Source organism: Apteryx rowi, unplaced genomic scaffold (genome assembly GCF_003343035.1).
Source record: "Apteryx rowi isolate R43461 unplaced genomic scaffold, aptRow1 scaffold_95, whole genome shotgun sequence".
Lineage (NCBI taxonomy): Eukaryota > Metazoa > Chordata > Aves > Apterygiformes > Apterygidae > Apteryx > Apteryx rowi.
Genome location: NW_020451260.1, coordinates 2,116,830 through 2,134,187, shown reverse-complemented (window position 1 = coordinate 2,134,187; position 17,358 = coordinate 2,116,830). Strand labels below are relative to the sequence as shown.

Sequence of the window (17,358 nt, the reverse complement as noted above, 5' to 3'; positions counted from 1 at the left end):
CACGAGCGTAGCGAGGTGACAGTCCCCAGCCTGTGACCACAGCAAGCGCCCTGGAGAGCTCTGGAGCCGGAGTGCAAATCACCCCGAGGGCAAGGAGGAACCACCTCCTCTGTCACAGCACACGCACAGGTCCAGATTTACGGGACTCGAGCTAAAAGACCTTTCTCAGAAACATCCCAGCTGAAAGCTCTTCTTTGCATTGAGCCAAAGAAACAGCCTCGACGGGGAGAACTGAACACCCGAGGGGCATGTTACGTCCTGGGAGTCTCTCCTATCTGAGAACGCTTTCTGCTCAAAATACTCATGTTAATTTAGCGTTAAGAAAAAAAAAAGCTTGGGGGTTTTGTGCTTTTTTTAAACAAGCTCTTTAAAGTGTACATAGACATCTGTTGTTTTTATTTCCCTAATTCAGCCAGCAATATRGGGAGACTAATTTCATTTTGCGCCTTCCTTGCTTGTCATCTTCTATTTTTTGGAACGTACATAGCATGCTCTCCTTATTGGAGATCAGCTCTACAGAGCTCAAGGGCGCTCTGTGTTGTACCTATTACTGCACATTTTTAAAAAGTCTAATTAGAAGTCGGCAGATAATGTCACCGCTCTGTAGCTGTACAGTAAGAACATATACAACCCCGTTCTGGTTTTCAGCGTGTTCTGTCTTTTCCCGTTTGTTGCTCAGGAGAAAAAAAAAAAGTTAATTCATATTTAAATGTAAAGACTGCAGTGTAATAACTGGTATTATGCTTTAATTAAAGTTTTAAAACAATAATGTTAGTGCTTTTGAAAAACAGGGAATTTCCAAAGAAAAAAAATTAACTTTTTGCCATGCCAATACACTTTAAAAGCTGGCGAGACAAAAGCTATACATCTTCTGATATCGCATCCGGCTCAGCCCTATCGCTGAAGCTAAGCTCTTCCCGTTACCTCTAATGTAAACGACCCAGATCCTCCATTTTCCCGTTAACATATCAACACCGTTCAAAAACCTGGGCAGGATTGAGCCCAGCACACCGCTGCCCGGGCCGGGAGAGGCTGGGAAAGGACTGCCACAAGGGCTGTTGCTCCCGCCGCCGCACACGGATCCAGCGCGCGAGCGCCCTGAACTCGGCCCCCGCACACGCCCAGGGGGTTAACGGCGTTCGAAGGGAGTTTCGCACGAATGTTTCTCCCTTCGGCATAAACCCGCAGATCGTACCCAGTCGCAGCAATTTCCCTATGATCAGCCAAGCGAGCGTTAGTATCACCGAGCTCGTTAGGTATATTTATTTTTAATAAGGCTGACATAAACACCAATATTAGCAGAAATTGGCAACATCTGAGTTTTACTCAAGTGCTTCTTACAGGCRTCGCGTGCTCACCAAGCATCTGACACTCGAGATGCTTTGACAAGAACTACGCTTTCCGACAGCTCTGAATTAGGCACTCRGCTCCCATCTCAAGGCAACACAAATTAGCTGACTGTTCTGCAGCTATTTATTTTTTTTTTAAGCAAAAAAAATGACTAAAAATAAATTCTTCAGACTGCTCAAAAACTAAAGTACATCAATGCAAGAACTGGAAGAGGTCACGTGGGAAGACTCGGGGGCCAGGCTGCTGCTCAGATGAGTCCAGGCTCAGCCCCGGGACTAGCCAGCACCAGGGAAAGCTGGGAGAAGTACGGTGACGATAGCTATAGAATAACATACGCAGAGAAGTATTTATTCCCAGCACCAATCAGTTACGTGTTTTCTTACTCCACACGCACAGGATTAAAGCAACCCTGAAGCACACAGAGAGACTGCTTAAATCCTAGTTCCTATATTGTTGAATGTTCTCATTATCCATAAAAACATGCCAAATCCTGGAGTATCCTACACTGCTGTTCATCTCCAGTGTTAGACTCCGACAGTTAATTCCATAGATTAATACAACACTGTTAGACAGACAAAAACCCACAAACCCCAAAATCGTTTCGTCAGCTTTAAATTTGCTGGAGGGATGCAAGCACTCTTGCCGGCTCGAACATTTTGTCTGTCTCAAAGGTATTCAGTTATGCCATGAGGTTCTTGATTCAGGGAGGGTGCTGGATAAGCTGCTCCTTCTGGTCGAACTGCTCAGCTGAACTATTTTACGGAGTTTAAGGTAAAAATAACAACAACAACAAAAAAAATCCATCGGAACATCTAGCGTGTTCACAAGTAAAAGGAAAACCGTAAAGTTTCCTGCAAAACTCCGCCGAGGCCAATGCTTGCACCGACTCAGCGCAACTGCGGAGACTCCAGGCACGGCCTGGTGCACATGCTGTCTGGTACCCCCATCCTCAACTTTTCTATTAATACTCCTCACACAGCAGTCTCAGCAAGCACAGCTCCTTTTCCCCACCACTGGTTGCAACGGTTGCCATGCTTGTGTTTTCCCTCCGTTCATTTGCACCACTACAAGAGGCAGAACAAACCCGAGAYGGAGAGAAACCTGGAGAAACGTGCAACAAGAACCCGTCAGAGACCACTTCACCAAAGAAATCCGCGGTGTTACTCGGCGCCGCACAGTTTGCTGTTTATGCCAGCACAGACCCCCTTAGAGCCAAGAAACCATCATTTCTGCCAGRAGGTTTTACAGATCTGCTATTTTGTGTTGAGCAGTAACTGCAATTTTTAGTTTCCTAATTAAACGAAACCCTTGGTCAGAGGAATTAACACTCTGAGATCAGCTACAGGGAGCCCTTGATAACATTATTTTCCCAGTAACAGGGTTAGTACGCATACCCATATTAACACTGCATGAACATACCATGCTCCCCCTTAGCACAATGCAACGGCAGGTAAATGATTTCCAAAGGCAGCATTTCAGCTTCAATCACATAACATTCATTTCAAACATTGTCCAGAAGTATTTTTCCTGGATAGAAAATAACTGCTCCCATGAAGCCATTAAGCTCTATTGATTATGTAATACCTTTTTTTTTTAATTCTCTAAATAAGAGGGTGTGAACGTGGAAAGAATTACTGATCCATCCAGTCCAGCACCTTCATCTGGAAAAGACAAGTTGCATTTGGGCAGGTAAAGCCAGTATTGCCCACAGCCTCCAGCCACTGCGCTTCCTCTGCTCTTCCTGGCTCTGAGGCTTCACTGAATGGGGGTTGCCTATCCCGTATCCCAYAAACGCAATGAAAAATGCCTCTTCCCAAAGCCCAATTTAAGTATTTCACTTCTAAATTTTCAGGTCAGACTACCAYGCAGGCTCCTGGATGCAGCATGACGCTAACATGAGCACGTCCTCCCGCAGCTTCCAGCACACCTTCGCATCGCAACTTCCACCAAAACCACCGTGCGAGAACCAGGCGTCTCGGCTTCACCCTGCTGCTGGGAAAGGGTGGCASGGCAGCACATTGGACATTTGTCTGCATGATGTGATTATGTACAGGAGGTGYGGGGATGAAAAACCTATGCTGCCATGTCACCAATTCAAAGTAATACCTGGAAGAAATAAAATGAACAGTATCCATGTTTTCATTTACCTTGAACATTTTGGTACTGAAAGTTTTAATAACGATGAATGGGAGAGAGGTAGTCCGTTTTGAGGAGAGACCGTTCTTTACGTTCATTTGTCTTACTCCTGCCTGAAATAAGCCGTCAWGGAATTGGATTACTGTGCCGCTGTATCCTGCCACCCCACGTACACACGCACGATGTGCCAGAAAGAACTATAAATGCTCATCAGAGGAAAACTGAAAAGTCTCTCCTGTGTGTGGCTGCTTGAACGAGATAGCTAGATCTGAGCAAGTTCGATTTACCCACCACTGTGTGGCATCACAGAGGAAGAGATCCTCAGGTTACTTCAATTTTCTTGGCTTCCCCTTCCGCAGCGTTACTGAAACGCCTATCCATTGAAGCTCTATCTGCTCCTCTGAAGGCTTAKATGAGTGGATAATGTGTATTTTGGAAATTATTTTTCCACTGGTATATAGYAATAGAATACATCACTGGACTTGACTTTTAATAATAGCAATAGACTGTAACCTCTTCTATAAATATTTCAGGATTTGTGCACTTGCACCAGATTAGCTTAAGCTGTATACACAAAAGAAATTTTTAGAAGGCTTATCATTTTTCACGCTTGCGTTGCTAGCTCTGCCAAACAATGTTATGTTGATGCAGGCTTCCTTCTTAATACTGCTCCCTGCCGAACAGATTCCCACCCCAGAAGGCGATCCGTGCCTGCTTTATTCAGTACTTTCCACCAGGCTGGTCTCCAAACCACCACATCGTTACCAGGATTTGTGCAGCAGAGCTAGAACTAGAACAAGAAAAATGGGCTYGACCAAGACGTATGGTGCTTGCTGTTCTTCATTCTCGTCAAAATGACTTAGGTGATTTTACAAGCCGCTTCTCTCACATGGCAGCAGCCTTAACTTGGACATAGCTTTTCTTCTGCAATGGCAAACACAACCAGTACTAAAAATATTTCATATTAAAAACTCCCTAGTAAAAGGCATTTGTGTACGTGGCTGCAATTTGGAAGCATTTTTTTAAGTTGTCTGTAGCTTACGCATACAAATGCGCTGTAAAAGTTAGGAACAGCATTTTTCTGCAAATGCTATCTTTCAGATGCAGATTTTTTGCTTTTGCTACTACTTTCTCTTGGTCTAGGCAGTGACCTGTCTCCAAACCAGCGTTCCTGACCTAGYGCTACTGTAAAACGGTTCTCTTCTCCATTACTTCTTAGGGGACATCTTAGGAAGAGAAGATAAAAAGTTTGTTACCTCAATCAGTCTTAACAGRTTTAAAAATAGCTACGTGATTCAAAAACACTGATACCGTGATGCTGAAAATCTACTCTGCAAAGAATAGTTGACCGAGCTCCCAGCGCTCAGCAGCGCAGATATTCCCCTCCTCTACTACATCAGCACAGCAGGAATCACAGCTGGGTCCTTGGTTCAGCTAAGGGGCAACGCAAACACAAAGCGGGAAGAAAAGAAATGGTGCACGGCAGCACTTCAGAAAGGCCATGCGCTCAGTTATGAACGCCCACAGAAAATCATGTTTGCAGAATTAGGTCCTAGTTCTTTACTAGGACCTGAAAACCCAGACGTTTATCCCACCAAACTGTGCTGCCATCAGTGAGATCCCACATGCAGGCACAGGGCATGGAAAACTTCCGAATAGATGGGAACATTTAGGGAGTTAGGCTGGGGTGGGGASGGTCTTTCCTAAAAATCAACAAAAGCAGACTTCCACACACACTTAACAAAACATAAAACAAAAAAAAACTCTATCAGAACACCCTCCAGCAGGCAATAGGCCCAAATGAAAAATAGGCTGCTTAAAGCTAGAAAATACATAGAAAGGAATTGTAATTGATATTGGTTAACATAYCATTTTCAAACATCTGATTAAAGATTAAATGTTTAAAGATTAAGTCCTTTAATAGTAACTAGATAATCTGTATTGTATCTTTTAATTTTCATTACACAAGGAGAGGTAGCTAAAATATTGCCAAAAGACCATACGTATGAAACAAAAAGTTAGCCAAACATATTATTTCTTCTTGCAAATTCATTCACTTCTTGCAAATTCATTCACTTCTTGCAATTTTAGGCCTATACCCACCACACAAATGATTGTTTTTAGCTCTTTAAAAGAACTAATAGCAACTCCATAGTGAAACACATTCAGTTTCTTGCAAATAGCTTCGTTACTTAAAGATCAAAAGCATCCTGCCACCATGTGAAATGACTAGCTTTGATCTAATGCTGTCCATTCACAYAGACTTCAGAAGAGAATTACTGACCTGCTTAGAGTTTTTTCACTCCGACCGTATTCGAACACACTAACAAAGAATTATGTTAAACAGTGCAAGTCTTGCAACAAAATACTGATCAGCAATTTACTCTATTAACCAGTTTAAGGAAACGTACAGACATATTTACATATCTTCATTTGTATCTCACAAAAGGGAAATAAATTAAGCAATTATTCTGTTTATAAGATAGAATGATTAAACGTGAAATTTCAGCACATTTGAGCATTTCCTACTGGTAAGGACGGAGTCAGCAAAGAAACAGATTCTGAGAAAGTTAGGTGCCTTGGCACATTACTGAGGAAAGAGATATCAGACCATTTCTGTCATCATCTGTTGAGCTTTACTTGTGTAATTTCTTCTGAATTCTTTGAACTATTTCTGTACCTAACACAAACATAACTGAAAAACAATGAAACGTGTTCACGTAAGTGTTGCCAATGAACAATMTACTCAGGAAAGTAAGAAAACCTACATAAATATTGTGCCTAAGTTGCAGAGCCAAAATTTTCATCCATCTGTGCTGTATTTGTAAATCCCTCATTAGCAAACGTGAGCGGAAACTCAACCAAAGAAACGCTGATCTACACCAGCAACCGCCCGTTCCCATGGTGCAAACCGGGATTACGTTGCATCATGACATGGGAGYGCAGGGTGCTGGCTCCACGCCGGCGTGCAAAGAGCCAGCAGTGGTGGCATCTTCCACCTTCGCAGATGTCTAGTTTCATCCTTAACACTAAGGGGAAGAGGAGGAGGAACGGAAAGACAGAAACTTTCATCGTTTCATATTCAACCTTACAGCTGTATCAGGACTCAGAATATAGGAAAATGTACACACCTCTAATTTCTACCCAACACACTTGCAGAAAACAGCGCTACGGAGCTATAGGCAGGCACATTATAGACTGAACGAAGGTATGGAATTAAATTCTCCAAAGGTACRTAAAGGACTTGGATGAAAAATTCCTATTAATTTTCACAGGAACTGTCTGGTCAGAAGCGATCTGTATGATAATCTCCGCGATGATCCTCCAGCCACAGTTGCTCATACCAAGAGATATTACAATCCACTGTTAGGGGAGGAATATTAATGTAATTTGTCACTGCTTCTCAATCAACAATTAGTCACCCACTGCACACTAGATTTGAAATCAACATCTCTCAGTAAGGCAAATAAAATACATGACTCAAGAGGTTAACTTCCATTTCAATATTTGATTCATTACAATGAAAACAATTTCATGATAAATGAAGTGAACTTCTGCAATTATAAAGCCACATTTTTTATTTTTACCCAGTAAAACAATGCATCACATCAACGTACCTAAAGAAATAGAACTGAAGCTTCCATCACGAGTAATTATTTTATTTTATTATGGTTTGATAAAAGGATATTGTTATACAAGCACTGAATATCCTATAATCCAAATTAAGGCTCTATTCACTAATGAAAGTATTTTTTACACGTAAGCTTTAAAGCCAGAATGCAAAATGAACAGCACACTGAAATATGCTAGTGTTTGACTAAGTATTAACTATGTAGCTCTTCAGATCTTTTCAAATAACACTAATGTAATTTGCTATTGTTCAATGATTTAACTAAAGGAAAAAAAAAAGGCAGCTCTCAGATTTTAACATATTTCTGATTCCATTAATATGTGACATGAGGAAGGAGCGTGCAATTTAAGATACCTGAGAAAGCACCTTCAGTTGTCAGTGCTCTTTTTCATGAGGACATGAGCAGTGGAAACCCATCACTGCTGGGCAAGCACTTCCATGACTTTACATTGACTTTTATTACTTTGGTGATCCTACTGTATTGACTATTGACGACGTTGAAAAAACCCCAAACCCCAGTAAGAGCCCTGTTCCTCTGCTCCCAACACCACCACAGAACCGCAGGGGGAACCATGGCTGTTAGCAGATATAGAAGCCACCGGGCACAGAAGGGACACCCGTTCTCGTGTCAGGAACGAGAAACAAAGGAAAGGACCGTTTTCACACTGAGTAACAGTTAGCATCTGATACCATAAGATGTTTGGCAACAGCAAGGCTATCTGGCACTGTAGAAGGCATTAAAAGATTTACAGGACTTGGTTTACGCAGGGAGAGACCTGCACAACTTGCAGTTACGGGAGTTCTGAAAATAAAGCCATCATAGAAAAGGGAATGACTGGAAGTGTTCTTGGAAAAGCAAAGCAGATCCAGCTGATGGAAACCGTTACTCACCCATCACCGACAGCTCTGCCGAGCCACTGCTGTTCTCGTTTTTGTAGGTGACGACACAAGTGTATGTCCCAGAATCATCATCGGTCACATTAGATATGAGTAAGTTACTGCCAGCCAGTAATGAGTACTTTCTGGACCTGAAACATTGATAACATATGTCCAAAGTATGTTAAGATCGTTTATCTCTCTCTCTAGAAAAAATACACATCATAAATTATCCATAAATAGTCCTCAGCTGTGATTTTACTGCTAATAACTTTACACTTCCCTTTTAAATGCCAGCCTAAAAGTCTCTCATAAGAGATGATATTTATGATTAAATTCCACCCCCAGATTTGATGCAGAGATGAACCGTGCCACGAGGGAAGAGCTGTGCCCAGGCTCATTATTATCCAGGAGGAAAACGCAGCGGCCTCCCCGTCCACGCGCGGCAGCGGACACTACCCGAGACACTGGCCACRGAGGTACCTGACTGGCAGCACTTCGTCTCCGCGCAGCCACGTGAAGGTGGGATGGGGGGATCCAGAAACGCAGCACTCCAGAACGGCGTCCTTCCCCTCCACRGCCACAACGCTCGACGGGCGCTGAAGGAAAAACTGTTGCCTGTGCAAACCCGGATCTACGAGAGGCAAAAGAAACAATTATCGTCCAAAACAAACTAACAAAGCAAGCAAGCCCCCCATACTTTTTTTCTTGGGAAAGGGGAATATAAAACTGCTGATCAGTAATGGACCCAAGAGACTTGCAGCTTTCACAGATTCTTACTGATGGGGAAAAATAGAAAATCATAGTAGAGAGAGGTAAAAGGTGTATCAAGTGGCAATCTCGCAGAGCCGCTCACGGGTCGAACCCGAGGGAGCAATTGCAAGGCAGAACACCACCATCTCTCTGGAAGGTGAGAAAGGAGTGTTTATACGCTGAGAGAAAAATTAGGTCTCGGGAAGCCACAGGAAAAGGTACGGTCACAGCAGGAAAAGACARAGACAGATACATACGTAAGGTTAAGAGAGGTACCAGATTAATGACACYGCTTTGGAGCTGGAAGAGGGATGTTCATAAACATGAACGGTGAGAGAAGAAAAGGAAAGCTCCAAGGAAGGTCAAGGAAAACAAAGAATATGAAGAATGAAGCAACTCGAAAAAAGTCTAAATTGAAATGGAATAAGGAGAGAGCTGAACGGCCCAAATTCTCCTTTGCCTTAGAGGGAAAAAGACAGGAAGGATCAAAGACTGGAGAAAAGAGGCTAATCCTGTTTTGACAGTGCACATATAGTAAAACACCACCGAAAAGTTTAATTAAGGACAGAGCGGGACCTGGCCGGGGTTAGCTCCACTCCGCGCGGGCGCCGTCACCATCTGAGAGGCTCTCGCGCCTCCGGCTCCATGGCACCCTCCAGCCCCCGCAGACACCTCTGGAGGAACGGGTGGCCCCACACACCTCCACGGGGGCAGCCCAGCTGAGCGCAGGGCGCCCGCGGGGGAAGAGCCGAATCCCTCCGAGGTCCGCGGCCACCCCTGCGTGTTCAGGGCACGACCCAGACCTCGGAGCGTGTATAAACAGAAACCCTAAATAGCAGCAAAATCTTAAAATAGGAGCGTCTCCTTCCCTTCAAAAGCACTCAGTTCTGAAATCACAAAAGAGTCTTCTTTGATTAAAATACTGATCCTGGATACATGGAAGATGTGAGCAGCAATAAAAAGCACAGCAATAAAAAACAGGAAAGATGATCGCAATGAAGATTAAATTTAAAGTTAGAAAAGGAGCTAACTGATAATTGGAACTGAAGGCTTTAATGGCATCTCTGGCCAAAAGGGTTATTCAGAATAAATGCAACTGCAGAGGTGGCAACAGGCTGCATGCGAGACAAAGCCGCAAAACCCTAAAACGCACAAAAATAGTTTAATATGTATTTCTGCTACGTACTTTGAAAAAAGCAGGATAGCACAGTCTTACTTGAGAGTGATGTGAAATACTTTTTCATTGTATTGGCAACTGGAAACAGCGTTAATGAGATTATTATTGTCTTAACTCCTCCAATTAAAACTTTTATTGCAACCGTCAAAAAATGTGAAGATCAGTTATTAAACAGAGTAGATTAGAGCAACGGCACACTATTGCATGCAAGATAAAAACCACAAGGATTTTTATTCTGGCTTTTTCCTTCTCACCTGGAATTTGCCTGCTACCATTTTGGATGTTCTTGAGGGGCACAGCTGAACGAAGATCCCAATAAAAACAAAGCCGTAAGCATTAAGGGTAGGCAGGCAGGTGGTAGCCCAAGCCCAGGGTAAACCAAGAGGGCACCGACACRAGAAACTGCTGGATATTGCGAAGAACAGAAGAGGAAAGGGTGCCCAGCACCCGCCTGGGACTAAACTAATTCGGCAATAAGAAGAGAGGACTGAGGATGGACTAAAAGCTGGGCAAATATATATATACACACATTTATATATATATATATATATATATATATATATATAAAATTATTTGAGGATAACTTTATTAACTTAAATCCTTAATATAAAATTTATCTGAAATTAATCTTCAAATTAATTGATGACTTTGCATCATATGTAAACTCTGGAAATAAACTGCAAAAAACAAAACCAAAGCTGCCACGCAGAAACGCGTGCCCGCCTGGGCTGTGACCTGCTCCTCCTTGCACYGCTCAGCGCTTACAGAGGGAAACCCAAACCCGTGCGGGAATGCTCCTCGCCTCCCCAGTGCCAGGGCTGCTCGCTGGAGAGCAGCGGCTTCCCTCCCCAGCCCTATCACACTTGCAACGGCGATTCAAACCAGCTGCCRTCAGCCGCGAAACACCACTGTGCTGCGTGGATTCGACTTGAAAGGGGAGCGCAGGGCGAGGCCCAAGGGAGCAGCTGAAAGGTACATAGAGGGTTGAAGAAAACATCTGCTACAAGAAGGAAAAAAGAAGAAAACTTCTCTTTCTTTTCAGAAAATAATAGGAGGAAGAGGGTTGTGGGTTCAGACACACGAAGATGAGAACTTCCTTGTTACTCAGGCAAGTCCCTAGGAAGGGCCACCACTGCCGGGAAGGTGGCAGGTGGCATCTCGGGTTTCCACCAACATCAGGAAGACTTGGGGGTACTTACTGTCAACAGGCCACGGAAACTACGATCTTAGTCCATCTGCATGTCCAGACAGTACAGGCTATAATCAGTTTTGCTACTAGAGGAGTCTGGACAGCATAACTAAATATATTTTAAGTGTCAAGAAGTGAAATCATGGTGTGCAATGCTAATCCTGCCATCAGTACTTAGAAGAATCAACATGCTATCACAGACTATTAAACTTGACATATCACAACCTCCAACTCTGTGCTACCCTTCGGTGGGGAGAAGGGGGGAGAAGAAAAGTGGACCCCCATCCCTCAAAAAATAGCTCAGGAGCTAGGATGGGAAGGGCAACGTTAACTGAAGCTACAACTACACAGCCACAAGCTTATGAGGGTAACCAGCACCTGAGTAGTATGGAAGCTCCTGCCACGTAAGGAGGAGCGCAGCTTTTAGCAATGTGTTCCCAGTGCAAGCATGAAGCACATGCAGGGCGCAGGCAGGTGCCCTGTGGTTGCTCCCGTTTAAGATCCTTTCCCTTTGGGCTTCACTTCTCAGACCCATCRGCAGTCTAAGCAGCTCTAAGAGCGAGCAACGTTAAGTTACACATGCAATGGCTCAGAGCTTATTTTGTTGTATTAGGGACTAATATGATAAGTATTCTAACTGCACTAATATTCTATTTTCTGTGATAATTAGATCTAGACTAATGATGATTCTCGAACTAGACTGTTAAGATTTTCATTATACTAGCAACACTTTGGCTGTGCTTTGTACRCATATAAAAAAGCAGTGCCTCCTCTTTGCCTATATATAAGATTTTGAGCATAACAAAATACTTAGAGCGCTACTGAATATCGCGGCTCTTCTCGGAGCTGGGTTAAGCATGAGCTAGGCAGACCTGCTGGATTAGGTCGCTTGTGGTCCTGCTCGGGGCTCGTGTCCCCACTGGCACCGCGCGCAAGACCGTGCTTAACTCGAGACGTCTCTGTGCACACATGATGCTGAACTACAGACACATGGATAATTTTCAGGTCCAAACTAGAGGTGCCATTTGGCAATAGCAGCCCAGAACAGCCCTGCTTCTGCAATTAGGCAGATCTTCAGCACAATTTCTTTAATCATGTTTTCATAATTAGCCTTAGAATTAGTCTTCTCAGATTCTTTACTGACATTGCAAAGGAGGATTCAGGAGCTAAGAAGCCTGTGTGCGGCCATATGAACTTCACTATTTCTTCAATGCTCCATGCCATTGAACCAGTTACTTCCAGCTTAAAATAAATAAATAAAAACAAAACTTATCAAATGTGACATTTTCACATTAAGTGAGTAGATTTTAAGACCAAAGGACCCGGACCAAGCTCAGTAACATCTGTTTGAATGACATGCACTCTTCAGGAAGGCATGCGGTCTTGATTATAAAGATATGGAAGTTCTTGTTATGCCCTTCTCCACTCGATTAAAGAGCACTCGGTATATTCTCCCTGACAAGGCACTTGTACGCCATAATCAAGCCCACGTAATCAACCAACGATGGACAAGTTTTAGTAAATGAGAAGGTATTAAGTGAAATCCTGGTTCCATCATGGTCACTGATTCAGTTCAGCCATGACCTAATCTCTTACACATCGTGTCGTTTATGGTCTGAACTCACAGCTGCACRCCCCCATCAATGGGCACGAGAGGGGACATCTAGGACATCTTTTGGTCGTCTTCAGTATTGGTCTATAATCAAACTGCGAAATGATGCATAACTACCTCTATCAGCAAGTGATCCCTGAAACACCTCTGCCTTTCAGGATCTCCAGTACAGAACAGAAGTGGCCTTCAGCGTGAGATTTTCCACATGAAACAGAGCTGCTCTCTCCCCTTGCAAAACTGTAATTTAATTAATGTTTAAGAATGAACCCATACCTAAAACCAATTACAAAACAACAAGCTGTATGAACTTATTTTCCCTGAACAAAGCAAAACCTCTCATTTCTTATCTTTTTCTTGAACACAATATTCAGTAATGAAGTTACCACTATACATCTACCTTCCATACACCTTAAACTGATGACACGCAGTTAAAATTCAAAACTACAAATAGTATTTGCGTATGTGATTTTGATATTCTCCAACAACAGTAATTTTTGTGAATATCAGGCTATTTGTAAAAAATACATATCTTCACAAAGCCTTATTAGGATACGCCATTTCATCTCCTTTTTATAGATGGCTATGGACTAATTGAGACATTCTGTGACATGGCTAAAGGCCATATATGTAGGCCAAGGCTGGGAAGAAATTAATTCAAGACCTTTCCCTTTTTTATGGGAAAGGCATAGCTTCTATTACACATTATCRGCATAATTAAAAGTCAATGATTGTTCTCTCAGCAAAACCTCAGATTTGCATCAGTATACATTGATAAGAGCTGAGGACATATTTACTCTCATATCAAATTGGTCTTAAACTAGTGCAAGTCAAGAAGGTGCAAGTTTTTTCGGCCTAAAGAAAATGATGTTGTAAGTTCCCACGGATTCAGCCCTGGAGATACAGCGCTTCAGCACTAAAGAGAAAAATGTTACTGCAGTATTTTAGCAACACTGTGTATTAGAAAAAAGGAAACGCTCACATAAAAAATGTGCTGCATCCTATTGTATCGCCTTGTGCTGTACTAGGCTACTTTGTGCTACAGTGCATTTGTAAATGTTGCTCGGCTGACAAAAGACTCCCGTATTATGCCCATGAAATTTTTCTGAACGCATCTGGATAATACTGTACTTGGCCAGTACAATTTTATTTTTTATTGCAGCAGTTTTTATATTGCAAATTGCAGAACTGAGATGCCTTTAATGTGACACTGATGTGATGGAATATCTCTGAGCGTTCATAGTCACATTTCCAAATTCGATTAAAAGAGATAAAGATTTATACCAACTAAAACCCAATTTTGCTCTCTACTGTCAGTGAAGAAAGGCCAGCAAAACTCCCCGACCTGATCTCACCATCATGCCTGGAGGCTGAACACTTAATCCCAGTGAGAAAGCAAGGGTTATGTGTGAACAGCGTTAAAGAAATCTGTCATTAAAGTGATACTGATCTCTCAATATACGGACTGCATTAAAATGTATAACCAGAATGTGGCTACTGCGATGGGATTTGCTTCTCTCCCTCCACCACCCAGCACCCTTGCCAGCAGTTTTCTGCTCCATCCCTTCTGTGCTCCCCCCCAAGAAATGCAGACCTGGCTCAGCAGTGCTGTAGGATGCGACATGTCCAGGAGCACAGAAGCGACAAGGAGACGAAGACCGTAGCATTAGCGCTGACACGCATCACGGCATTAAGGCATTCTTCCCATTGTAGTAGCTTCAAAACACATTAACTGAAGTGGGAGGAAAATGGTGCCAAGTCGCTGCTGGAACCCAGGACTATACATCAGGGGTCCTATTTCCAGCTTTAATGATGACTTGTTGTGCAGCGTTCAGCTTCCTGAGCCATAAYGAAGACAAAATATTTACAGGCCTTTCACTTGTTCTTTGGGATCCTTAGATAAAAGGATAATATAAAATTTATTATGGATGTGACTGTAGAAGTAGAGAAGGGACCCTGTCGTTTTGTTTTGCCTTCTTTACAAGACAAGAGGAAGAAGTCTTTTCTCTGACCATTAAAGTTATGGAAGCAAAAATGTAACAGACTGAGGAACTGCTCCACAGCTACGTTATCTTATAACCTTAAAATGGAGAGCAAAGCTGAGATGAGAAAGCAGTGATATACATTTACATTCTTCCTTTCAGCTATACACCAGAGCTCTGGCAAMCGTTATTTTAGACCTGCATTGTCCTTGAGAGGCAAACAAAGACACAAGCAAGACAGCAGTGGTTTGATCCAGTTAGCAACTGAATCTAAAGAAGAGTTGAAAAGAGATTTTTGATGTGACCCCATGAATATAACTTGAGAGAGAGAGAGAGATTTTAAATTAATTTTGCATACTCCCAGTCCTTGTCCGAGTTGAAAAGATCAAAAACAAGCTTAAATCAACCCTTAGAAATGAGCTGTAGCAGCCCCAGACTGATTCATAGCTTTTAATGGATAAAGGGGACAATCTTTTAAATCATTCTCATGGCTATCCTCCAACCCTTCTCCAAATCTTCTGCAATATTTCTGAAAATGTGGTCACCCAGTTAGATCCCCTATTGCAGCGGATCCCACACAACCTCAGTCCAGGAGTGACGGAGTTGCTCCGTGGCCACCCAGCAGCCGCTGGCTTGTCCTTGCAAGCATTTCACCAGCCGTCCCACAGCAGCGGTTCACCCTCGGGCCCCAAAGGCTTTCGTCGTAGGAAAGCGCTTGCTCCAGCCCCAGGGCTCCTGTGTTAGGGCCTACACTGTTTGTTTATGACTAGCCATATGGAAACACTCCTTTTTTTAAATTCTGCCCCGTTTATGAAGTTCTCACTCTCTACAGTGAGCCACATTCTTCAATGCTTACTCCTCCTCCCCTACCTCAGTGATACCTGCAAATTTTTTCAACAGCAGTTTTGTCTTCTGTCCACTCATGCACAGAGCTGCTAAATGGTTTATTAGGTTATGCAGGATCAAGACTACATCCCTGGCTCTTAGTGAGGACTCCCACTAAAGACATATCCGCTCAGTAATCATTTATACTTAGAGACTTAATGGCTATAAATTTGATCTATTACAGAGATGCCACACTGATTTTATGATTTTCTAATTTCTTAGGCAAGAGGTGTAACAGAAATCCTTACTGAAGTCTACTGTAACAGTACGAATATCACCAAAAAATTACGTTGACATCCTCCGTTTTCATACAATGATGCTGACTGATTTTAATTGCACTGGCAATTCTATTACTATGTCTTTCAAAGATACTGGCCTGATAAACCAGTAACTACTCAAGGAAGGTTTTTTTGGGGGGTGTGGTGGGGGGGGGGGAAGAGGTGGTTGTTTGTTTTTAATATCAGTAGCTCCAACAGGTTTATTCCAGTCCTCTGGAAACTTTTCAGGATTCAAAAATTATGGTCAACAATCAACAGTCCAGAGAGTATCTCAGATCCTCCAGAACTTTAAGATATATTTTATCCGGATATGATGACCTTAAGACATCTGATTTTGGACAAGATTTTTAAGTCAATGTCAGGGCAGTATTGGAATAAAAAACAGATAAAACTGTTTAATAGCCAATGCCGCAAGTACAAGCATTTTTTTCCTAAAATTATTTTAGAACTTTGTTTTGAACATTTCTGCCTTGCAGCCACAATTATTGAAACCTGTTCTACCACTTTCATCCTTTCAGAATAAATTCATAATAGAATTGTTTCAGTTATATTTTTAAAAGCATATTTGTACTTTACTAATTCTTGGCATCTTCCATGTCTTTGATTCCTTCAGGTCTCCACAAATCCTGGACTTTGATTCATAATTGCTATTACCAGATTTTTGCCTCAATGTTTAGAGCTTTCCTTAGTTCCTCTGTAACCAAACTGCTGGGGTAGGACTAGGGTTTCAACCTAGACTGCCTTTTCCTCTCAGTGTGTTACARCAACATTGTAGGTATATATAAAATATACTTTATTTCCTCAATAGACATTCAAATCATTCCACTTTAATTCTCCCTGCCTGCTAATTGGACTCTTGCACAGGGGAACTCTCTTCTGTTTTAAAGAGATAACTTTCCAAAATGTTGCAGAGATTAGAGTTACGTGCGTTTTGCTAGCAAATTGGGTCAACGGCCAAAGAAGAAAACAAAGCTTCATGCACTAAAAAGCTGTGAGTTCATAAAAAGGCATAAAGGGTTTAGGAGCAACACAAAATTCTCAGTGTTCACCAAGTCCAGAAACCCAAGGACGAAGGAGAACAAGATTAATTCCATTTTGCCTCAACAAGCAGAAGTCTGGGAGGATGCAGTGCTTGGCACCCTCCGCTACTTTAAGCGGCTTAATCCAGGTCTTTTTGGATCCATTTACACTGCAAAATAAAGGGATCACTCTAGCAATCCAAGAACCCTTCCTTACTTGTCCTTCTTGTCAACACCTGGCAATGTTTCCTACTCCTGGACAATCTTGCATATTACTGCACAACTGCTAGCCAAGGAGACTTGTAACCTGCAGCACTGGTGTAATACGGATCTGAAGCCGGCACAGACGAGCAGGAGAAGACCCCGTACTGGTAAAGGCTTGCTCAAGTGGCATTATGCCATTACCTCCCATTCCTCCTATGCGCAAGTGATTATCACAAAGGCAAATGGACTTCTCTTAAATACAAGTGATC

The 17,358-nt window shown here is 42.6% G+C and overlaps 1 protein-coding gene across 1 annotated transcript in view; it reads right to left on the bottom strand.

Moving 5' to 3' along the window:
• Positions 1 to 17,358, bottom strand: part of DCC (DCC netrin 1 receptor) — a 593,999-nt gene that overhangs the window by 291,469 nt on the left and 285,172 nt on the right. Inside the window, exons 4-5 of the mRNA XM_026092248.1 lie at positions 8,477 to 8,627; positions 8,009 to 8,145 (exon numbers count right to left, since the gene is read on the bottom strand). Of these exons, the coding sequence (XP_025948033.1) occupies positions 8,009 to 8,145; positions 8,477 to 8,627 (288 nt within the window). The remainder of the gene's footprint in view (positions 1 to 8,008; positions 8,146 to 8,476; positions 8,628 to 17,358) is intronic.